Below are 25,407 nucleotides of genomic sequence, written 5' to 3'. Positions count from 1 at the left end.
TGTTATAGCAGCAATATGAAACAAATACAGCCTAAATCTGTCACCATTCTGCAGGAATTTGCTAAAGTTTGTGAACAACACAGGCAGTAGCAATAAAATTTAGCAGTGTTGTGTTTCCTCTGTCCTGTTCAGTGCTTCAAAATTCAACTTGTATACTCTTACATAATAGTTTCTTGACATCTTAAAAAAAAAAAAGTACACAGGAATTAATCCTGAATTTTAAAATATTTTTTTTTAATATACCAGCAATTTACAGAACAATAGAATCAAGTCCTAACAAGTAAACAGAGGATGTTTCAGACAAGTAAACTTATAACTTAAGGAATGTTACCAAAATTTTAGATACTTTTTTTGGGTGGGCATGAGTAAGGAAAGTGTAGGACACTTTTTTAGCCTAGATAACCTTCCATGTTGTTACATGGCAGGAGAGTTGGGGTCTAAATCCACAGGTCCAAACGATCTTTAAAATTCTCTTCTGACTCTACGAGCCATAGTGTTTCAATTCAAATTACTCATGAAAATATACCCTGACAATTCATTTTTCTCCTATTTTAAAATATCTTCAAGCCTTGTACTATTTTCCTCTTACTTACAATTTCAAGCTAGAATAGGTTCTCCCAGAAAAACTAAGTCCACTGTAGTTCATTTTAATATATTTTCATATAATTTCTTCTACATTTAAGAGAATAGGATAAATTTCCCTAAAATATTTACTATCACAATGCAAATAAGTTTTAGCTTTAAAACTGTTCCTTTCAATGAAAGTAAGTAAATGGTTTCTAAGCTATACTTGCTATTCCATAAGCCCATCAAAAGGTCACGAAATGATAACACCTTTCTAACTCACGAGTAACTAGCAGAAAGCAGCATGGTTCCGTTTACTAACAGAAGAACAGATTCTGCCATAACTTTAGTGTGCCCGTGGGCAAATCACTCAGCATCTTTGCATCTGCTTCTTCAACCATAAAAAAGGAAAAATGCTGCTGACCTGCCTCAAAGGGATGTTATAAGAAATAACTAATGATGATGAAATTTTACAAACATAATGTGCCATTTAAAAACCTAACTATAGTGCTTAAAAGAAATACTTTACAAACCACATGTTCTGACTAAGCATCTGCTGGGGTCATTACCTAGAGTGGTCTGTCCCAAAGTAACCTTTCTAATAAACGCTACTAGAGATCCCAAGAACAACATTAGCTTCTTCAGAAACAGGCATATAGCACGGGATGTTCCCTCACTACCTCCCACGGCTTACCTTTTAAGAGCAATCTCATGCAATCAGATTTGACTAACAGCAGCTGTAATAATCTATAGAGTTATGAGAGACTATCATAAATGCTACAGAGGACTAGGTCTATTCACTACCTAGTAGTACTAGATATTCAAATAAATTAATAATACCTACTGAAAGAGGAGAGCGAAAAAGTTGGCTTAAAGCTCAACATTCAGAAAACGAAGATCATGGCATCCGGTCCCATCACTTCATGGGAAATAGATGGGGAAACAGTGGAAACAGTGTCAGACTTTATTTTTTTGGGCTCCAAAATCATTGCAGATGGTGACTGCAGCCATGAAATTAAAAGATGCTTACTCATTGGAAGAAAAGTTATGACCAACCTAGATAGCATATTCAAAAGCAAAGACATTACTTTGCCGACTATGGTCCATCTAGTCAAGGCTATGGTCATGTATGGATGTGAGAGTTGGACTGTGAAGAAGGCTGAGCGCCGAAGAATTGATGCTTTTGAACTATGGTGTTGGAGAAGACTCTTGAGAGTCCCTTGGACTGCAAGGAGATCCAACCAGTCCATTCTGAAGGAGATCAACCCTGGGTGTTCTTTGGAAGGAATGATGCTAAAGCTGAAGCTCCAGTACTTTGGCCACCTCATGTGAAGAGTTGACTCATTGGAAAAGACTCTGATGCTGGGAGGGATTGGGGGCAGGAGGAGAAGGGGACGACCAAGGATGAGATGGCTGGATGGCATCACGGACTCGATGGACATGGGTTTGTGTAAACTCCGGGAGTTGGTGATGGACAGGGAGGCCTGGCGTGCTGCCATTCATGGGGTCACAAAGAGTCGGACACGACTGAGCGACTGAACTGAACTGAACTGAACTGAATACCTGGGCTTCCCAGGTGGCTCAACGTTAAAGAATCCATCTGTCAATGCAAGAGATGGAGGTTCAGTCCCTGAATCAGGAAGACCCTCTGGAGGAGGAAATGGCAAGCCACTCCAGTATTCCTGCCTCGAAAGCCCCTTGGGCAGAGGAGACTGGCAGGCTGCAGTCCATGGGGTCACAAAGAGTTGGACACAATTGAGCAACTGAGCACGCATGCACTGAATGTCTACTGAGTGCTGAACACCACTAAGCAAGGCCTATACTTATCTGCCATTAACGTAAAGCTAAAGAAACATGGCATTGCCCTAAGTAAATCATTTGGTAGTAGAGAAAATAGCATACTGAATGCAAATAAAATCTTTCTGAGGGCATCAAAAAAGAATGATATATATCTTTTATAAATTGATATAGAAAGATGTAAAAACAGCCACAGAACAATATGCAAAGTATAAGCCCATTTTTGTAAAACCAAACATATCAAAAAATATATGTTTATACGTGCAAGGAAAAAGTTACAGAAGAACATACCCCAAACTTTTAAATCAAGCTACCAACAGGAAGAAGGTAATGACTTTTACTATTCACTGTATACATTATCTTTCTGTAATTTTTTAACATCTACAGCAAACTGCAATTGCTTTTATACTTAAAAAAAAATATATTTAATCTTGCTAGGAACAGGACAAATTAGTTTAGAAAAGTATTTCTCCAAATTGAGGCAAAGCAAAATTAGGTGACTTACTAAGTGTGAAGCCCTCTGACACTAAACAACTTTTTTAAAAAAATCATTGAACATAGGGCTGCCCTGGCAGTCCAGTCGTTAGGACTCTGTGTTTTCACTGCAGGAGGCCTGGGTTCAATCCCAGGACCGGGAACTAAGATGCCACAAGCCAAGGGGCCCAGACAAGAAAAAAAGAAATCACTGAACAACTTTCAACAAGGATATTCAGATTAAAAAAAAAATGAAATGGGGCCTTGGATGAGATACACTCAGCAAGATAAAACTGAAAATATAAAAAGCTAAATTTTTTAAAGCTCCCGAATAGGTATAAGCCAAGCTGCCTCATTTAAACTCTGGGAGCAATAGTAGCTCTTTGTCATTGAGCCTGTTCAGTTTTCCTTTTAGTCTCTCCGGTAGAGACAGACTCAGGCTTGGCAGGGCCCCAGGCCTCGTACACCCCACCCCCACAGCGCGCCTTGCCAGAGCAGCTTCAGGTGACTAACCGCCACATCCGAACAGAGATCACATCAGACCATGAGAAGAAAAAAGACTTTTCCCTATATAAGCAAGGCTGGATGTGGATGCTTGCTTAGAAAATGAACATCTCCAGTGGCTCACCTAATCCAACACAAAACCTCTAGGCTTGGAAGTAAAATTTACTTTTCCCTTCAAAGAATCCCATCTAGACAAGCCAGCAGCAAATTAGAAGAAAGGGCAAGTATTTACTAAGAGAAGATTCTGCATCAGGAAGGGCTAGAATAAATAAAGGTCTGAATGGAGGCAGAGTTCTTGGAATAAAGAAATCTGGTTTTCACCTTCCCTTGAACAGTCTTTTTAAGGATTTCACACAGACAGTAATAACAGGCTTCAATCTTAATCACAAAACTAACTTCTTCCCCCAACTTCCAAATCAACCTTTAAGTTAAAAGAGACTAGAGTCACTATATCACCCCCAAAGCATTTCAACTCATAAGCATTTACACATTCTTTCCATGAATTAACAATAATAGCTTCAATTTATGGAGTAGATCGTGTCATTACACTTAGTCACCCGTAACAACCCCATGAGGTAAGTGCTACCACCATTCCTCATAAGACAAGGACACCAGCCTTCCTAGAAAGTTAAAGAAAACTGCCCACAACTTGGCAAGCGTGAGAGTCCCAATTTAATCCCAAGCAGTCTCGATGAAAGAATCTTCACTCTACCCATTTATAAAAGAAGTGACAGCTTTTACCAGAATAATGCAGCTACCGCGTACTGACTACTCAGAACATGTCCAGTTTAAGTTAAATGTTATTTCATTTAATACTTACACAACCTTGTAAGGTAACTATCAATATTACTATGCCACTTTGCAAGAAAATGAATCTGATGTTTACTTTCACTTCAAAAATAAACAACTTTCCCCAAACTTCAACAGCCAGAACACAAAAAGACAGCCCTGGGAATAAGACCTCTCTCTTTCCAAGCCATATGCTCTTAATCACTAAGCTACACTATTTACTGGGCACTTTTAACTAAAAAAAGATGGTTTTTATAGTCATTTTCGAGTATAACTTTTACTATCAGTATAAGGTAAGTCTTTTCTTTAAATGCCATTTGGTCTAAGATTTGATGATTTATAATGTTCATTTCTGTTATTAAAGAAAATGATAGAAATTAGTGTGACTTTAAGTGAAACTTACTAAACAGTTACCAATGACATTCTTCTAAGCAAGTATGCCCTGCAAGATTATCAAATTAGGAGACAGCAGTCCACTGTTCGTCAAAACCTTGACACAGGACTTTAAATATCCTATAGTTAGTTAAGTCACACTGCCAAAAACCCATCTATAAATTAGGGAAAAAAAATGGCTTAAATAAGAAAAGTCTACATAAAGTATCTATCTCACTGTCCCATACAGACTGTTTTCTGACACATTTCAACAGTAAAAGGCTATGTGCAAATAATTATTCTCTCAAGTGATAGCTAAATTTATAACTTAAAAGTGATCCATTACCTTCCGTAAAGATTTTCTTCCTTCAAATGATAATAATCACCCCAAAGAATCAACCTCTCTACCACCAGACTGCCAGCACCAATGTTAAGCTGGAAAGATACACCAGGCAGAGTAATATAGAATTGTATCTTTATCTTCAACTGTCCTAATGCTCAGTACATCTAGTTATTCACAGTTAGATATTATCCTCAGAATAAGCCAAGTGTTGTTTTAAAACTTTCTTTTCTGCCTCTTTTATTGTGTCTTAGTCCTAATTAACCAACCTAAAACATGACTGTTAGTCTGTGAGGTGAAGAGGAAGTTGGTTTCTCTGTCTCTGTGAACTGACCCTAGTAGATTTGTCTTTTATCTTCTGCTAAACTGTTTACATACTTCTTTAAACTCACTCTTCCTCCCCAAACTTGAATGCTGTCTCCAATTTTAGTATGAAAATTATCAGATTTCTAGAAACACATTATCTTCCATGGGAAATGTGAACATCAAGATTTCCTGCACTCCTCAATTTTTATAACAAAAGCTCTCTCTTAAAATTAAACATACTAATTAGCAGTTTAAGAGGTAACAAATATACTGACTTATTTTCATGTAAAGTAATAAATGAAAATATTTCAATCATCTTGGGAACAAAAGCTTGTTATTTACAGCTCATGTTTCATTTAACGTCCACTAGGTATTAACAAGTCCCCAAAGTTTCTTTCCTTTTTCTTTCTTTTTCTGAAAGAAACAGACTTTTCAGTATTTTCTTTTGTCTTCTGTATTCAAAATAAGCTACAAGCTAAAAAGCTCTGCACTGAAGTGTCAATAAAAAATTTTAAGCAATTCTACTTGCAATATATGCCCTATCAAAATCCACACCTTCTAGAATCTGCAATATTTAAATATCGCAAAGATTTTGGCCCTTTCTGACCCACAGAGGACTGTGGCTGTCATCTTACACAGAATACTGGTGCATGCTTTGCACGAATGCAGCAACATCCTCGTCCTGTGACACCCAAATGAAGGTACCACCAGTCCTGGTTTGAACAACTCATCCAAAATGAAAGGCTGCAATGTTTTTAAATACTTGTAACTAAAAATCTAATCGAGTTGACTCTTAAGCAACACTGGCGGGGGGACTGGAGGGACAGCTGAAAATCCTGGTGTAACTTTACAGTCTGCCTTCTGTATCTGCAGACCCACATTCTTGGATTCGGCTACCCATGCATTGTGTAGTGTGACTGTGTATCTGCTGAAAACACTTCTTGTGTAAGTGGACCCAAGCAGTTCAAACCCATGTTATTCAAGGGTCCACTGTATAGCATATCCATATTTTGAGTTTAGTCATATTTCACCAAGCAATACACCAGTTGGCAATTTTCACAAATGTAAAATATATTTTATAAATGTATTCAATATAAATGTTTATTTCCAAAAATTATGCAGCCCTAATTTCCTCATAAAATCCCAGCTTTCCAGTTATTCATCTACAACATCTTGGTGCCCTCCTTGACTTTCCTCTACATTCAACCTGACAAGAACTCCTTTCGGCTCTATCTTCAAACCACACCTAGAAGCTGACCATTCCACATCTCCCTCATTGGGCAGCCACCATCCTTTGTGACTACAGCTTTTTAACTGGTTGGTTTCCATCTTGTAGACTTGCCCACAGCCTGTTTTTAACACAGCAGTTAGTGATCCTTTAAAAACGTAAGGAAAATCGGCCACTCTGTAATGAGAGCATCATTCTGTTCAAAACCCACAACTGCTCCCTATTTTTATCAGAGTGAAAGTTAAAATCCTTAAAAAGGCTTTCAGGTGATCGGCTCTGATGTGCTCCATCCCCGTCCTGCAGCCCCCTCTGCCTGCCTGACCCCGTCCACTTCTGATCTCCTCCCTTCCTTCATCCGCTCCAGCTACCCTAGCCTCTGTGCAGGTCACCGAACACGTCCAGCTGCCTTGGAGGCCACATGACTAACTCCCTTACGTCCTTTTCTCAAGTATTTGCACAAACGTCTTCTCAATAAACCCTACTTGACCACCTTACTTCATGCTACAACCTATCTACCTCATATTCCCTGTCCTCCTTACCAAGCTCCCCTCTTATTTCTCTACTACTGACCACCCAACAAATTAGATACTTGATTTATTATGTCTATTCTTACTTGTCTGCCCCTCACCTCATCTTAACAGGTAAGATGCACAGGGCCAGGACTTTCTACCTGTTTTGTTCACTGGATATATCCTAAATGGCTAGATTGGAGACTAGCACGCAAGGATTCAATAAATGTTGAGTAGCCAACTCTTCAGTGGCCACTTTCTACAACACGAAACACTCAGCTCTCAATAGGGTTACCAGAGGTAGCATCACTACTCTGAAAACTGAAAGGTCCACTCCTAAGAACCCCTAACATGGAAAATGTATGTTCACACTAAAGCCTGAAACAAATGTTAACAGCAGCATTATTCACAATAGGCAAAAGTAGAAATAAATGAACCAACAAAATGTGGTATATCCAAGGAAATGGAATATTATTCAGCAATTAAAAGGAATGAAATATTGACATAGGCCTCAGAATGAATGAATCCTGAGAATATTACGATAGGTGAAAGAAGTCAGACACAAAAGGTCACGTATTATATGATTCCATTGCTAGAAAATGTCAAGAACAGGCAAATTAACCTTAGAGACAGGAAGAAGATTAGTGATTGCCAGAGGAAGGATAGAGGGAAGGGAGAACAAAGAGTGACTACTAGTGGATAACAGGTCTCTCTGGGGAAGATGAAAATGTTCTGGAGTTAGACAGCAGTGACGGAAACAGTCTGTGAAAAGTACTGAATTGTGTACTTTAAAAGGATGAATTGCGGGACTTCCCTGGTGGTCCAGGGGTTAAGACTCTGCATTACCAGAGCAGGGGGCCTGGGTTCAATCCCTGGTCCAGGACTAGATATCGTCATGCCACAACTGAAGACCCTGCAATGCTGCAACTGAGACCTGGCATAACAAAATTTATAAATAAATACCTCATTCCCTAAAATTCAAAAGCAAAACAAAATAACAGGAAGGACTGCTCAGTTCAATGTTCACTGCCCACTAACAATGGAAGGCTAAGAGTTGGGAGCGTTAATACTCTGGCCACCTGGTGCAGAGCCCAACCACTGGAGAAGACCTGATGCTGAGGAAGACTGAGGGTAGGAAGAGAACAGGTGACAGAGGAGGAGACAGTTGGATGGCATCGCCGACTCGATGGACACGAGTTTCAGCAAACTCTGGGAGACACTGAAGGATAGGGAAGCCTGGTGCTCCAGTCATAGGGTCGCAAAGAGCAGGACACAACTGAGCGACTGAACAGCAACAAAGAGTTGGGAACGGCTTCTTGGCTGTACTCAGTTCCAAGAATCTATCCAGCAGCAAATCACAGCAGAAAGATTTTTTTAAAGGGACTGGGGATGGGAGGGTTAGTCATCTATAAACAGCAGTAAGCAGAAACCTCATACTCAATTCATTACACTCCTATATCCCCACCTTCAATACAACCGTTTCCCACACCTGGTCTACCTCCATCTCTCATCAAACTGACTTGCAGCTCGTCTCCCTACTTCCACTCGACTCCCCTGCAGCTGACCCCCTTCTCAATCACTTCATTCTCTGGCTTGAGACTTTCCAGGGACTTCCTAGCACACTCAGACTTTAAGTCCTTACCATGACCTACATGGCCCTACATTGTTCTGGCCCTTGTGAGCTCTCAAGCCTCATCTCCTCCCACTTCAGCCCTAAAGGACACCTTCCTGCTCCTTAAACATTTCAAGATCAAACATCTAACCTAAAGTCACACTCTCCGTCACTCTACCCTTTTATCCTGATTCTGCTTCATCTCCCTTCATACAACTTACCACTTTTTTCTTTTGGTTTAGTGTCTATCCACCCTAATACAGTCGACCCTTGAACACAAAGATTAGAGGCCCTACTCTCCCCATGCAATGGAAAATCCATGTATAACTTCAGACTCCCCCCACATTTAACCACTAATAGTTCGATGTTAACCAAAAGCCTTACCAATAACATACAAAGTCGATAAACTTATTTTGTATATGTATTTTACACTGTATTCTTACAATAAAGTAAGCCAGAGAAAAGAAAATATTATTAAGATCATAAGAAAGAGGAAATGCACTTACACTACATATACCTGAATTACTTCCCCGGTGGCTCAGATGGTAAAGCGTCTGCCTACAATGCCGGAGACCTGGGTTCGAACCCTGGGATGGGAAGATCTCCTGGAGAAGGAAATGGCAACCCGCTCCAGTATTCTTGCCTGGAGAATCCCATGGACGGAGGAGCTTGGTGGGCTACAGTCCACGGGGTCGCAAAGAGTCGGGACACGACTAAGCGACTTCACTATCACTATCCCTATATTTACCAAAAACCCACGTACAAGTGCAGGCTGAGCGTCAACTGCGAAGTCCACAAGGGTTAAGAATTCTCATTTTGTTTACTGCTGTGTCCTCAACACCTACAGTCGCATCTAGTACACACAAGGCACGCGGTATCTCTTCAGTGACTGAATTTACAAGGTAAGCTAGCAAAAACACATTCTTCTGTGAAATATCTACCACATTTTAAAAAATTACAATAAGCAAAGGATTAGAAATGTGGACAGGAAACAAGTCAGTGTTTTACAAAATTATTCATCAAAAAGATCACAAGCTTATAGCACAAAATACATTTGCCATATTATGGGTCCAACTACCCTGAAATACCATAAATATTAACTATGAGGTTAACATTCACACTGGATTAACCAAGCCTCCGATTTCTCTTCATTCTACCTGATCCCTTACTCTTATATCTTAATTAGTTAAGTCCACTTGGATGCGGACCTCCTACAGGTCCCCTGAATACTCAAAACCTTATTCATGTTTACTCCAGTCACAGCATAGTTCAAAATAAAATAACATCTATCTCATACTTCAAGAGAGAAACCTCCATCTTCCTTCTACCCGAGGGTGAGTTGCTAGTCCTCAATTTTACGTCCTGGATATTTCAGATCTATTCCCTCTGGTTCTACTCCCATGGAATTAGCTCCTTATTCACTTCTTACTTTGATATATCACCTGGAACTAAGTCTCCCATGAATTAGCTGGAACTAAGTCTCCCATGAGTCAGCTCCTTACTCACTTCTCACTTGGACTTTTCACCTGGAATTTTCAGATTTTCCATTCAGATTTCCCTTTAGATATTTCACTACAATACTACCAAAGTGATCTCTCTCTAGCATAAGCCCAATATCCTTACATGTAGTGGGTCCATGTAGCTTCGCAGAACTTTTTCAGCTCTCTGACTTATTTTCATCTCCCGTCACTGCCCTCCTATTCCCACCCCCAATGCATCACACTTTATGTCAACCTCAGCCACACTGAACTACTTAGTTTCCAGATACATCATCCTGTTTTTTTCCTTTATTTTCCAGTATGTTGTTCCCTCTCTGAAACACTCTTTTCTACTCTTCTTACCTAGCGAAAGCTTAAACCTTCAGCTTAGATGCCAAGTCTACCAGAGAACTTTCCGTGGCTCTCTGCTTTAGATGTCCTCTTCTGTCCTCCCATTGCACTAATCACAAATACTATGCAGCAAAAATTATTTGTATAATTCAATATGTACCATTTGTTTTATTTTTCTGTGTCTTCAACTAAATTATGAGCTCCTTGAGAACAGGACTGACGTTATTTACCTTCATGTTACACTCCCTGACACATGGAAGGGGTTGTTGTTAAGTGAAAGATTTATAAAATGGGGAGAGAGGAAAGAAGGACAAGTGAGGAGAGGAAGGAAGGGAAAAAAAAAGAGAGGAAGGAAAGGTAGAAGGGAAAGAGGGAGAGAAAGGAAAGGAGAAGGGTGGAGTGGGGAGAGAGGGACTGAGAACAGTCACACAAACAAAGGATATTTCAATAGGCATGTGCAATCAATCCATTATTTTTATGTGGTCTCAGACAGTGATTACTGAGGAGTGAATGGTACATCTGTAAAAGCCCATCTCCCCAGATCCTAAGCACAACCATCTGAATCACTTATCCCCTGAAGATTCTGAAATGTCTACTCTATTCCATATCTACTTGAAAATTTACTGCAGTGTAATGAGAAATGTTAATAACATGCATGATATAAAAGCAAAAAAAAAAGGAATTTAAAAAAAAGCACAAAATGTAAATGACATAATTCAGTCTTAAAATTATTTACAGACTTCAACAATCTCATTTCCTCACAATGTGCTATCAATGACATTGAAAGGTTTATCATAAGTATGAAAAGTAAACCCGACATAACGCCAACGTCATGATCTATGTTAAAGTACAAAACCGTTTTTATGTTATAGCCATATTTCTCAAAAACACACCGGGCAGGACCATGAGATACGGTAAAGGGGCTTTATTTATTTAAATAAATTCTTAAAGGCAGTACTACAGGAAAATCGCTTCTAAAACATACAACATTTAAAATGATATGTATATTTTTCCTTGCCTTGGGACTCTAAAGCAACAACCAAAAAAGTGTATTCCTACACACTTTTTCAGTTACCTCAATACACTGTCACTTAATAAAATTTACTGTGACTAGGAAGACAAATAATATGAACTTAAAAGCTTGCTACAAAGTACGAATTTCTTTGGTAGATCCGACAATTGGCCTAAGTCTACAATAGAGACTGGGAACACACAAAAGAGAAAATCTAAAGTCTAATATAATCAATACTACATACTTTTTGAATTACAATTTTGTTAAAGCAAATACCAACTATGGGCAGCCTCTCAACTTTTTAAGTTGAAAGAAATAAGCTAAGTTTTTAGAACTTATGATTACTAGTAGATTCCCAAAGAGAGGACTTACTGTACTGATAAAAACATAAGTTCTTCTTGTATAAAATTAGAAGATTATTTTAACAATTCTTTCTTTTTAACATTACTAGTAACTTTTTGTTTAAAAGCAGTAATAACAGAAATGCTGAATCTTTAAAATGAGTTCTAAAATAACAATAAAAATTGCATTTGCCTAATACTATGAAACTTTCAAGCTGAAGTTTCCAACGTACTTTCATTTTTCAAAAAGGTTTAAAAAAAAAAAAGAAAATGAAAGGAAGAGAGAAAAAGGAAATCTAAAAGACCTTCAACTTACTACATTTCCTTTAACCAAAAATTAGCATAGTACCCTAGATGTGCCAGGCACTCCACTGGAAACTTTGACAGATTACAACATTTATTCCAAACTAACTCCTGTATTATTCACCCTATAAACTTAAATCATTCAACCCAACACTTTTCTATAGAAATTGCTGTCCAATGCCAAAGAAGATATTTTTTTCTAAAAAATTTACTTGTCACTGTTTCACACAGGTCAGACAGAAGGTGACGGAGCTAGCATTTTTAGCATGATTAACAAAAGGGATTCATTTCTGAAACATCACTGATTGTTTTTTTATTTACATGAAAGTGAAATAGTAATTCATCAGATTTAAACTGTTTCATGTAGGAGTTTATAGCACCTCAAACTCAAAAAGAAAACAACCTAAAAAAAGACTGAATTTAACTACTTTGTATAGCTGATAAATATTTAAGTAGTCACAGCTTTCACTTTCTACCATGAGCACGTACTCCAAATTTTAATTTGGAATTAAAAAATTTTTTAAATAATTCAAAGGACTGTCAAAAGCAGTTGGAATTTACATTTTAACATACTAACTGTTGCATTTCTATCCCTGTGAAAACCCTCTACTCTTTTCAAGCTCTTCTGAGTTTGAAATGGATGAAAAATACCTGCTAGTCTCTAAGTTCCACTAGTTGAATCTAAACATTTCAGATATCTAAAGCTTTTCAGCCTGAAGTGCATTAAAAAATATGGCAGCATTCAATCACATATTCTCTAAAGTGAAAAAACAACCTGTACTAAGTTTATGACTATAATTTCTTCAACCATTTAAGCAAACCATACTCTTTTAGACAATATCCTCCATTCAGTTAACATGTTTACATTTAAAAGGAACGCGGCAATCGGTTTTATCACAATGCAATACAGCATCTGATAATTTATAGACCTAATGGATCAGCAGAGGAAAACACACCATATAATCCTAAATCCCCGGAAATACAAGGAACAACTAACTGCTGTCTCTGAATTATGTAAAGATCACCAACATTCTCTTCAAAAAATCTTTCAATTAAGATTATATTTAGTTCTCCTAAGCAAGGAGGTCTTCGGTTAAAAATTCACAATACTGTTCACACAATAAATGAGATGTTCTTCCATCAGTGTAACCGATAGAACCACAATACAGTTCAGTTTCTAGAATCAGATTACTTGACCTGCTTTTAAAACACTTAAATTCACGCAGCTATTTCTCTCATTCCCCGCAAAAAGAGAGGTTCTATAAGGAAAAATCATCCTCAGCGAGATATCCTATAACCGGCTCCAACTCCACAGCAAAGCCCACCGATATCCACACCAGCTGACCCTCGTCGTCTCCGGGGACGAGCTCGGGCGCCAAGCCACCACATACACCTTCCTCAGCAAAACTCGGAGGGACCCCCTACCCGAACTCAATCAAAGCCCCCACTTCCTACATTCTCTAGCCCCCAGGCTCGTCTTCTGGAGATCTTACCTTCATGATGATCCTGGGGCCGCGATCTCCCCGAAAATACCAGATTCACCTGCACCTGGAGAAGAAACAAAAGACACCCCGTCAACATCACGGGCACCCCTCTGCACTGGCGGAGGCGAAGGGACTCCAGCGAAGCCTGCCCGCCGAAAAGGAGCTCAAGGAAGGCGTCAGTCCCCAAACCACCAAACGCCGATCCAGGGTCCCCTCTGGCCCCGCCATCCCCGCAAACCCGGCCACCTACACAGCTCGACAGCTTCCCGTCCCCATTGTCGGGACCCGACGGAGTTTCCCGTCTCCGACAATGACGCCATTTCTGTCAGAGAAGAAACTCACAACAAGCCTGGGGGCCGGCGCGGGGCCGGCCGCCCTCCTGCCCGAGGGCCTCCGCGCCGTTCCGGCAGCTCCCCCTCGAAAGGGCCGCGCACCCCAAGTCCAAGCGGGCGCAAGCCGGGCCTGGGGGAGCACAGCAGGGGCGACGGACGGGCCGGGCGGGCCGCGAGCTGCACCGACCAGCCGCAGAGCCTCAGCCCACGTCCCGCTCCGAGATGGACACCCGACAAGTGGGAGCGGGATCCGAGGGGACAGCGAGAGCGCCGAGGGGGCCAGGAGGCGGCAGAGCTCCCCCACGACCCGGGCCCCCCACCGCGGCCGAGGGACGCTAAAGCGCTGAGTGTGCGGCCGCCAGGCTGGGGGGCGACTCGGACTCGGCAACTGCGGGGGGCGGGGGAGCTCCACGGAGGCCGAGGCCCCGAATTTCCGTGCCCGGGGAGACCACCAAAGCGACCTTCCCCGGGTCCTCGGCCGGGCCCAGTGACTCCCTTAAAGACCCCCTTACGAGACCGCGAAAGCCTCAGAAAATGTCCCTACCTTCCTCGGAGGCGAGCTCCGACCCTGGCACGTCCAGAGTCCCCTCCCCTGCTCCCCCCCAAAACCAGCAGGCCCGGGGGAGAGATGGGGGAAGAAGGGCGGCGGGTCCAGCGGTTGCTGAGGCTGAAGCTCCGGCTCCTCCTCCTCCCGCGGCGGCGACTGGTACCTTTGTTTGGCGGCCGCTCGGGCTCCCTCGCTGGGGGGAGGGGGACGACGAAAAATCTCTCCCGGACTGGAGGTCTGGGCCCCCAATCGCGCTGCCCTCCAGAGGACGGCGGCGACAGACCCTCTGCGACTCCCTCCGAGCAAAAGTCCAGGCGGTGGCCGTGGCAGCGGCAAGCTTAAGCTGAAGAGTCTCCCTCCGCTCCGGCGCCCGAGCTCCTCACTCCGGACTCGACTGACGGGCAAACATCGCTTCCCCCCCCCACCCCAAGTGCCCCCCTTCCCTCCTTTCTCCCCTCCCCTAGACTTTTTTCCCCTCCCCTACCTCTTTCCCGGATGGCTTCTTAGACGACCTCGGATTGGTTAGGCTTCTTCAGAACCCGCCTATACCCTGTTCCTATTGGTCCCCGCGATACAAACAACGACGCCATTTTCCCACCAGTTCTATGGAAACAGAAAGTTACGCCTCAAAGCTCCCCGGGAAATGTAGTCCAGCCTTTCAGGCCAATGCGCGAAGCCTCCCCACGGAGAACTGCAAGACCCGCAATGCCCCGCGCCTCCGTGAGACAGGCGGGGGGAACGAAAGGGGGCGGAGCAACAAAGCGGAGGGGAGGTGGCAACGACGCCTGCGCAGTGTGACTGGGATGGCGCATTTTATTGCACCGAGTAATGCGGGGTCGCCGGCGGCCGAAGAGGGCGGAGAGTTCTGTGGTGAAATAGGGGAAAGTATTCATGTAGGCATCGGAAGGACCCTTACTCTGAACTATAAGGTGGGAAGCTGATACTGGGTACAGCTTACTCCCGGACCCGCGGCTTGAAAGTTGTGATATCATCCTCGAACCGTGAGTGGCTGTGGTGGCGGCTGGGGGGAACCCGGATGGGGAGGTGGGTGGGGGAGGCTGGGAGGCGGAGCTGAGAGGAAAGAAAGAAAGGAGGGTGAGGACCCGGATGCTGAACCGGATTGTGTATGAATTTTCCATCCTCTGGCTGGAGAAGGGGAGGAGCCGCAAGGGACCCAGTGGGGCGGAAGGGGCCCTCTTGGGCGGAGAGGAAGCGGGCACCTCACTGACCCTGTGCTAGGGGAGTCGACGTCTGAAGCTCTTCTGCCAAAGCTGTGTTAAAAATCTGACTCGAAGTTATTTAAATTCCCTCCCTGTATCTCTCCGGCAATATTCGTCAGACCATCCATCATCTCCTGGAGTTTGGACGGATGCGCTCTGCGCTCCGCAGCCGCCCTTATATTTGTATGTCGATTTGGCAATACTGAAACCAGATCCTTCCCTTTAAAGAAAAAAAAAAAAAAAACCCACTTTGCATGATATTATCACTTTTCCATGCCGGAGTGTGCCTTGAGTTTATCCTCTAACGCGTTGGAAGGCACTTGCCATTGGTTCCGTCGTTCATTTCACATATTTGAGCGCCTACCATGTGAAAAAACTGGTGTGGCCCCTGCCTTCCTGAATCCGAGCATAAGACGGACAGGATGGACGCACACGTCAGTGTGAAAGGGCAACAGGTGTGATTGCTACGAAGGAGTGTGTCACGGTGATATGCGAATTGGAAACAGGAAATTTGCCTTAGGGAGATGAGGGAAGGCTTTCCCGAGCAAGTAAAGATCGAGCTGAGAGCAGGTTTAGCAGGAGTAAACTTAAGGAAAGAGCATTCCAGACAGAAACGGTATCATGTTGGAAAGCCTTATGCCAGCGGGAGCTTTTTAAAATACGAAGAACTGAGGCTGGAGGGCTGGGGTTTTGACTGTGCGAACCTGACACGCTTTGTTAAGGAGTTTTGTTCTGTTTAAAGAGCCATGGGATAACGTGTAAGGGTTCCCAATCAGAGAGGGGAGATAGGACCAGATTTGAATTTAGAAAAGGTCACACGGTGAAGAGTAGAGGACTAGAAGAGAGGGGCAGGTACTAGGGAGTCCAGCCTGGGGGTTATTGTCTCCATGGAGAAGAGAATTTGATTTTGTGTTAATTAATATTCATAATATATTGTTTGAACAAATGTAAGGCAATTTCCCAGTTTTGAAAAGGAGTAGTTTCAGACTCTGAACAGAGGCAATCTGTGGTGGTGGTTCACTCTAAAAGTAAATTAGGCACAACATGGTAATGAACTGTACATCAATAAAATATTTAAAAAATTAGTAGAGTGCATGTAACACAGTAATGCCTCTTTATATTCAGGCCTCCTATGTCACAGCTAAAATTTCTAGGTGTGATAAATTGCAGTCTTTTGGGTAAAGAAAAAGGTCAGTCAGAGTATTGCCACTGTAATAAGTATTGCCACAGGGTTGTAATGTAGCAACAGTTAAACTAGACAAGACAAGAAACAGGCTGGTTGTCAGTACCTAGAAAAATTGAGGCTTCTATGTTTCCCCATTGTTGAGAATACTTTGATATAAACGTTTTTTGGGAAAGGAACATTAATTGACCTATTTGTTAGGTGAGTATTCTTAAACTTTCTTGAATGATCAAAGGAAAAGATGTTTTTTTAAAAAATTCATAACTCATATTTTCAGTTGAAAAAAACATCAAACAAAACCCACAGAATTGAAACAGATTAGCTCTGGTATCTATCCAGCAGTGTATAGTTGCTACTAATCTAGACAGAGACAAAACAGAATTATTCAGAGTTGGTCTTACAAGTTTTTTTTTTCCTTTTGGCCACACCGCATGGCATGTGGGATTTTAGTTCCCCAACCAGAAATCCAAACTCTACCCCCTGCATTGGAAGTATGGTTTCTTAACCACTGGACCACTAGGGAAGTCCATATGGATTTTCAAATTATGTGTTCTGGAGGCTGTGAAAAAGATAAACAGAATATTTGTTCTCAACCTAGTTGAGAAGAGTTGGCTACTAATTGGTTTAAATAAAATAGTATATATATGGTACATTTTTAAAATTCTACTTTTAATTCTGTTCAGTAATCTTTTACCTAAGTGATTATTCTTCCTGCATATCATTTTTTGTAATCTCTTAAGAATAAGGTAATCTTTGTCAGACTTTAAACAGTATAGGTGTTATTAGGTTACTTCCAGGTGACACAGGGGTAAAAAATCAGCCTGTCAATGCAAGAGACAGGGTCAGTCCCTGGGTAGGGAAGATCCCCTGGAGAAAGAAATGGCAAACCACTCCAGTATTCCTGCCTGGAAAATTCTGTGGACAAAGGAGCCTGGCGGGCTACAGTCCGTGGGGTCACAAAGAATCAGATATGACTGAGCACACATCAGGTTACCAAACTGGTATTTGGATTATTCCAAAGTATTTGAACTTTTTTTACCTTGGGACATACTTAATTGTTGTTCAAGGCAGATGTAGCAGTTTTCTGTATGGAAGTTTTCTCTTTGGATTCATATCGCTAAAAGGATTTCCTTTGGGAAGTGCAGGTTTTTATGATCCTTTCACCTAGATATTCAAGAGTAGACTACAGGAAACACACCTTTCAATCCTTTAGCATGATCCTTGGGACCAGATCATTGTCTCAAAAAACAAAAGTAGACAAAGGTGAGAAACCTTCTAAAATGTCCAGATTAGGAATGAAGACATCCCCGAAACCACCCCCCCCCAAACAAAAGAAACAGAAAAAAAAACAAAAACAGAAATGAAAATTCCTTAATAAGAGGACAAAAGTAGCAATAGATATTTACAAAGAGATAGTGGAGATTCAACAGTAAAGGAGGATTCTAGTAAAATTGTGAGTGCAATTTTAGGAAATATTGAAGTAAATGTAAAATTCAGAATAATAAGTCACCTCAGGGGAATATTTTCAATAATATCATTGCACTCAGGGGACTTCCCTGGTGGTACGTGCATAAGAATCTGCCCACCAGCGCAGGGGACACTGATTCGACCCCTGGTCCAAGAAGATCACACATGCCAGAGGGCAGCTAAGCCCATGTGCCACAACTAAACCCACATGCCCTGGAGCCTGTGCTCCACAACAAGAGAAGCCACCAGAGTGAGAAGCCCTTGCACCACAGGGAAGAGTATGCCCCGCTTGCCACAACTAGAGAAAGTCCACGCACAACAATGGAGACCCAGCGTGGCCAAAACTTAGTAAATTAACTAATCTTGAAAAAGCTTCTTTTATAATTGCACTCTTGAGTGCATGTCTTAATCAGAGTGTCTAAAATGGATTGTGAAGAAAATGCATCAAAGAATTTTCTCCTTGTATTCTTACATTTTAAATATACATTTGACCCTTGAAGAATGTGAGTTTGAACTGCTCAGGTTCCACCTATACTTATATTTCTTTTTATACTATATACTACAGTGTTACATGATCTGTGTTAGACTTAAATCTGTGCCTGCAGAACCAGGGATACTGAGGTTCAACTGTGAAGTATTGATAGTACTCAAGATTTTCAACTGCAGAGGGGAAGGTGTTGGTGCCCCGAACCTCAGTGTTGTTTAAGGGTCACATTATAAAACATACTCATTTTAATGCTCTTAGAAAAAAAAGTATGTTTTCTAATTTATATGATCAATCAAATACAGAAGTATCTAATTCTGTGGATTTGTTTTTAAGGTCTCATAGGTGTAGATTTTCACTTAAAACCAAACTGAACGTTTACTTTTACTAAAACATCTTGAAATACAAACTCCTTTCCACTTTGATACTCAATTACATCATCTTTATGTTTCTGCTTTTTTACAGATCAGCTTTGAAATTTAAAAAACAATGGAGAAGACTCAAGAAACTGTCCAAAGAATTCTTCTAGAACCTTACAAGTACTTACTTCAGTTACCAGGTAATAGTTTAGTCAAAATACATATAGGGTCATTTTTCCCACTCCAGTACTCTTGCCTGGAAAATCTCATGGATGGAGGAGCCTGGTAGGCTGCAGTCCATGGAGTCGCTAGGAGTCGGACACGACTGAGCGACTTCATTTTCACTTTTTACTTTCATGCATTGGAGAAGGAAATGGCAACCCACTCCAGTATTCTTGCCTGGAGAATCCCAGGGACTGGGGAGCCTGGCCGGCTGCAGTCTATGGGGTCGCACAGAGTTGGACACGACTGAAGCGACTTAGCAGCAGTGGTCATTTAATATTAGCGTACAGAAAAGGTTAGAATTGCCAGCTCTTGAGACTTTCTATAAGGAGATAGATAAAAGAAAAATAATTATAAACTTTTACAGTTTTTTTTTTCTTAAAAGGGACATTTTTAAGGCACCTCTTTTAAAATACCCAATTTTATAACATAACTAAAAATAAAAATACTTAAAACATTGGAGTATCTCATTAGAAGTTTCATCCTCTATGGATGCGACACATTTTTATTCCCTATTGTTTTGATATTAGGGGGTTTTATGCCAGTTTGTGTGACAACAAAAAGCTACACTTAACTCTTTATGTTTTTGGCTGTGGTGGGTCCTCGTTGCAGCACGTGGGCTTTCTCTGGTTGCGGCGAGCAGGGGCTGCTCCTCAGTGAGGTGCAGGCCTCTCACTGCAGGAGCTTCTCGCAGTAGTTGTGGCCCATGAGTTTAGTTGCTCCACGGCATGTGGAATCTTTCCCGACCAAGGGTCGAACCAGTATTCCCTGCATTGCAAGGTGAATCCTTGGCCACGGAACACCAGGGAAACCCCAGACAGCATTTTTTAACACTACTACTTCCTGTAAGAGACGAATAGCAATACATTCAAAGCACATTACTTGGAAGCATAACCTAAATTATTCCTCTACAAAGATGAGTCACTTGGACATGGCTTAATCATATGTATGTGCCTGTTTTATTTTGCTAATTTTTTTTCCTTAGCTTTTCTGAGACTTGATAGTAGCAAGTAAAAAGTCATGCATTTGATAAATGTGGCTTCTCATAATAAAAATTCAAACCAGTAACTCAGGTGAAAAGTTGGGAATTCCCTGGCAATCCGGTCGTTAGGACTCTGCAGTTTCACTGCCAAGGACCCAGGTTTAATCCCTGACATCCCACAAGCCGTGCAGTGTGGCCAAAAAAAAAAATAAGGTGATAAGTTGACAACCATAGGAAGACCTATTTAGCTCATAGTGTGTCTCGGTTATAGTGTAGTGATGATCTCAACTCAGTCACAATTAAAACTTTTTATTTCGGTTCCAAAGTGCACATGTGGGCTTCCCTGGTGGCTCAGTGGTAGAGAATCCACTCGCCAGTGCAGGAGATGTGGGTTCGATCCCTGATCTGGGAAGATAACTGAGTGCCGCAGAGCAACTAAGCCCATGTGGCAGAACTGTTGAGCCTGTGCTCCGGAGCACTGTAACTGCAGCTCCGGAAGCCCTCGTGCCCTAGAGCCCATGCTCAGCAACAGGAGGGGTCAACACAACGAGAAGCCTGCAGACCACAGCTAGAGTGGCCCCCACTCAGCACAACTGGAGGAAAGCTCACGCAGCAGCCAAGACCCAGCACAGCCAAAAGTGAAGAAACATTTTAAAATGAATAAACTGCACACTTCTCTTGATGAGCATACCTCAGGGGGAGTTAGGGCGTTTCTATTCATTATGAGCTGGGGGAGGGTCAGTGTGGTTGTCCCAAGCCAGAGAGTGGTAGCTCTACCTCCACCGTGGAAACCATCATGATTAGTGGTATTCCTACGCTAGCAGACCATAACGGAGACACGCTTGCTACTGCCAATGCTTCAGAAGCATGGAGGAGAAACAAATGGAGAATGCGAGGCAACATTGCCAACTGTTCAAGAAAAAGCTAAGAGACTGCTTTTGGGTGAATTTATTCAGCTGCCAGTAGCTTCACTTATTTTAGAGTCTCAAATTGAGAAAGGTCACACTGTTTCTTCTGAACTCTCCCCGCCTGTTGCTGGGCTTACTTTGTTACGAGCTGGCAAACACTGGTTGGAACTGGGCTACTGTAAAACATGCCAGTTATCAGTGATGATAGGAGTCTTAGCCAGTATTTCCCAGTGTCTCCCACTCCACTACTATACAAAGCAAGAACTGCCTATAATTACATGTTAATAATAATGCTTACCTACCTAATGAACTACTCCAGTAGCTTTAATTCTCATTATTCGGAAGTAATGTTTTAGGCCTTTAGATAACATATTTAAAACTCATTAGGTATCCTGTCTTTTTGTTTTTTAATCAAATATATTCTTGCATTCACGGTAGACTATAATCTCAAAAGATTTTCCTAAAGAAGCAGGAAACGGTTATGCATATTTTTCACAGAGAGCTTCAGAGTTACTAAAGTGACTTAAAGGTGGGCAAGACCACTTACTGTAAAGCTACTCTTACAATAAAAGGTTATAATAATTTTTGACATTAGGGTGTTCTGAAATTAGTGAAGTATTAATAGAATGACTTGTATTTATGTTTGTTTATTTACCTATGCAGAAGGGTAGGTCCCCAGGCCTTTGTGGTTGGAACCCGAGGAAGAAGTAAGCGTGCAGAAAGGGAGTCGGTAATCTTAAGGTCTTAAAGAGAAAACAGTCATTATTGTGATATTAAAACCTGAAAATAAAACCTGAGTATGTGTAAATTAAGCCATTCATTTGACTGTTTTGCAAATACATCCTGAAATGAAAGCGGAAATATGACTGTACGTTGCTTCTCTGTTCTTCATTTTCTAATGAAAATGAAGCTTGGTTTTTAAATGATGAAGTTACTTTGCACAATTGTGCATTCTCACTGTAGCCCAGATTGACCTTTGTCAAACTGGAAAATACATCAGATGTTAAGGGTCTAATTGCTACTGAGACCGTGTTCACCTTAAGGGTTAATAGAGGACACTATTTCCAGAACCCTAAGAGAGCCTTCCCTTTTAGACTTCTCACAGAAAGTGGAACTTTTTTCCGTTTGGGTATGTGATGGGGGTGTATGTATTCACTTGTTTGGATGATCGGTGCAGAGAAAAACAGATAAGACTCAGAAAATACTGTTTTTGTTTACTGAAACTTTTTATGTAACTATTTCTCTGAAGCCTAATCTGAAATTAGTATGTTACTGTGCATTCACTTTAGCAGGAAGCTCATAGAACATTTTTATTAAATGAACTGATTGTGGTTTTTAGCTACCATTTCTTTATATCTGGGCTAAAACAGCTTCTAGAGGTGACTATTAACCAAATACCTCTCTTGAGCTTTCTGTGTAAGAAAAAGATAATATTGAAAAACTAATAGCCCCAGTCAAAATAAATTAATTTTTAACTAAATTCAGGATGTTGAAAAGGAATACTTCATGGGATGGTAATCTTACTTTTTGCTTGAAAAGAAACAAGCTGTCCAGTCTCCAAAATCTTAAAGGCAGATAATTTTAAGAGGTCATTTTATAAGGTAAGTCAGTAGCAAAGTACCTTTACTTAGAAATACCTATAGTTATGTATGGGATGGATAAACAAGGTCCTGCTATATAGCTCAGGAAACTATATTCAGTATCCTATGATAAATCATAATGGAAAAGAATATTGAAAAGAGAATGTATATATGTATAACTGAATCATTTTGCAATATAGTAGAAAGGTAACACATTATAAATCCACCATATTTCAATTAAAAAAATAAAATACCTGTAGTCTCTGAAATAGGCTAATTAACTGCCACTAACTAGACTGTCTCCCTTTTCAAAAAAGGAATGAATTAGATCATAATTCCTTAAAAGCCATTCTATTCCAAAATTGTTGATATAAGTTAAGATGAAAGGAATGGGTTCACTGATGGGCGGCTGCTGCTGCTGCTGCTGCTGCCGCCGCCGCCGCCGCTGCCGCTGCCGCTGCTGCTGCTAAGTCGCTTCAGTCGTGTCCGACTCTGTGCGACCCCATAGACGGCAGCCCACCAGGCTCCCCGGTCCCTGGGATTCTCTTAGACAAGAACAGTGGAGTGGGTCGCCAGTTCCTTCTCCAGTGATTGAAAGTGAAAAGTGAAAGTGACGTTGCTTAGTCATGTCCGACTCTTCGTGACCCCATGGACTGCAGCCTACCAGGCTCCTCCGTCCATGGGATTCTCCAGGCAAGAGTACTGGACTGGGTTGCCATTGCCTTCTCCAGATGGGCCACTGGAGTACTATAAATCTGTTTCACCTGCCTAAATTTTAAAAGGTTATGTGTCTTTAGGATATGAGTTTTGGCAGTAGGGACCCAGCAGTAGAAGATAAGCTCTATAGTAGGTAATGAGTTGGTGAGGCTGGCTTTATCAAGTCTTACTAGTTTTAGAAGAAGTTTCTGAATGTGTTTCTTATAATTAAAATATTAATTTATTGCCAAATTGTATTCTTTAAATGCAGGTAAACAAGTGAGAACAAAACTTTCACAGGCGTTTAATCATTGGCTAAAAGTTCCAGAAGACAAGCTACAGGTATTTAGGCAATTATAACTTTGCTATTTGTTTTGGGGTTTTTTTTAGTATATATTTATTTATTTATGGCTGCATCAGGCCTTAGTTGTGGCACACAGCATCTTTGTTGCAGTATGGTCTCTCTGTTGTGGCACGGGCTTAGTTGCCTCGCATCCTGTGGGATCCTAGTTCCCTTACTAGGGACTGAACACACGTATCCTGAATTGAAATATTCTTAACCGCTGGACCACCAGGGAAGTTCTCTAACTTCATTTTTAAGCCCAAGAAATGTCTCTAGATAGTAATTAATTGTAAAAACGAAGACACCTGATAATCTGTTATATAATGAGTATTGGTAAGCTCTTTTGAATAATTCAAATAAAATGAAATTTTTCAATTGTATTTTTTACTAGATTATCATTGAAGTGACAGAAATGTTGCATAATGCCAGTTTACTCATCGATGATATTGAAGACAACTCAAAACTCCGACGTGGCTTTCCAGTGGCACACAGTATCTATGGAATTCCATCTGTCATCAATTCTGCTAATTATGTATATTTTCTTGGCCTAGAGAAAGTCTTAACCCTCAATCACCCGGATGCAGTAAAGCTCTTTACCCGCCAGCTTTTAGAACTCCATCAGGGACAAGGCCTAGATATCTACTGGAGGGATAATTACACTTGTCCCACCGAAGAAGAATATAAAGCAATGGTGCTGCAAAAGACAGGTGGACTGTTTGGATTAGCAGTAGGTCTCATGCAGTTGTTCTCTGATTACAAAGAAGATTTAAAACCACTACTTGATACACTTGGGCTCTTTTTCCAAATTAGGGATGATTACGCTAATCTACACTCCAAAGAATACAGTGAAAACAAAAGCTTTTGTGAAGATCTAACAGAGGGAAAGTTCTCATTCCCTACTATTCATGCTATCTGGTCAAGGCCGGAAAGCACCCAGGTGCAGAATATCTTGCGCCAGAGAACCGAAAACATAGATATTAAAAAATACTGTGTACATTACCTTGAGAATGTAGGTTCCTTCGAATACACTCGGAATACTCTTAAAGAGCTTGAATCTAAAGCCTATAAACAAATTGATGCTCGTGGTGGAAACCCTGAGCTAGTAGCTCTAATAAAACACTTAAGTAAAATGTTCAAAGAAGAGAATGAATAATGTTAAGCCATTCTCGACTAGGCCTGATACTTAGTTGACTTTTTTTGTCTTTTGACCCGTTACCTTTTAAAAAAATTGGACCAAGCTGTTAGTCTCCAAAAATTGAGTGATAATGATGATGTGAGTAAGGTTGTTTCCATTTAGAATTCCTGTGTACAGATAATCATCATAGTACAAAGCTGTAGGAATCAAAAGGAGCCACATTTAAATAGGTCTGATTTGAATGTCAGAATGTGCTGTGTTGGGACCTGGTGGCCAGCTCTGCCTCGCATGTTCTGTGGATTCTGTCAATAAAAGAAGACTTCAGCCTCCAGGAACTTTTATCCACATACTTCCTAACTGTACTACATGGGCAGTTCACAATTCATCTACCCCATTTCTGCGCCATCAACTACTTGGGACCAGTTTCTATAGCTCACTGGCCTAAAGATCACAGGAACTCTTGTTTCTTCCTAAATGTTGTTGCT

At 41.2% G+C, this 25,407-nt stretch overlaps 2 protein-coding genes across 2 annotated transcripts in view; one reads left to right on the top strand and one right to left on the bottom strand.

The window, feature by feature from the left end:
* Positions 1 to 13,530, bottom strand: part of ARID4B (AT-rich interaction domain 4B) — a 137,102-nt gene extending 123,572 nt beyond the window's left edge. The window contains exon 1 of the mRNA XM_052640137.1: positions 13,474 to 13,530. Within this exon, the coding sequence (XP_052496097.1) occupies positions 13,474 to 13,479 (6 nt within the window). The 5' untranslated portion in view covers positions 13,480 to 13,530. The remainder of the gene's footprint in view (positions 1 to 13,473) is intronic.
* Positions 13,531 to 15,207: 1,677 nt separating this feature from the next.
* GGPS1 (geranylgeranyl diphosphate synthase 1) lies at positions 15,208 to 25,176 on the top strand. Its single transcript, XM_052640924.1, has 4 exons — positions 15,208 to 15,344; positions 19,163 to 19,256; positions 23,716 to 23,786; positions 24,179 to 25,176. The coding sequence occupies exons 2-4, from the start codon at positions 19,187 to 19,189 to the stop codon at positions 24,938 to 24,940; spliced, it is 903 nt and encodes a 300-aa protein (XP_052496884.1). The 5' UTR covers positions 15,208 to 15,344; positions 19,163 to 19,186; the 3' UTR covers positions 24,941 to 25,176.
* The last annotated feature ends 231 nt before the right edge of the window (positions 25,177 to 25,407 follow it).

This window comes from Budorcas taxicolor, chromosome 5 (assembly GCF_023091745.1).
Source record: "Budorcas taxicolor isolate Tak-1 chromosome 5, Takin1.1, whole genome shotgun sequence".
In the NCBI taxonomy this organism is placed as follows: Eukaryota; Metazoa; Chordata; class Mammalia; order Artiodactyla; family Bovidae; genus Budorcas; species Budorcas taxicolor.
This window is presented reverse-complemented; position numbering and strand designations above follow the sequence as displayed.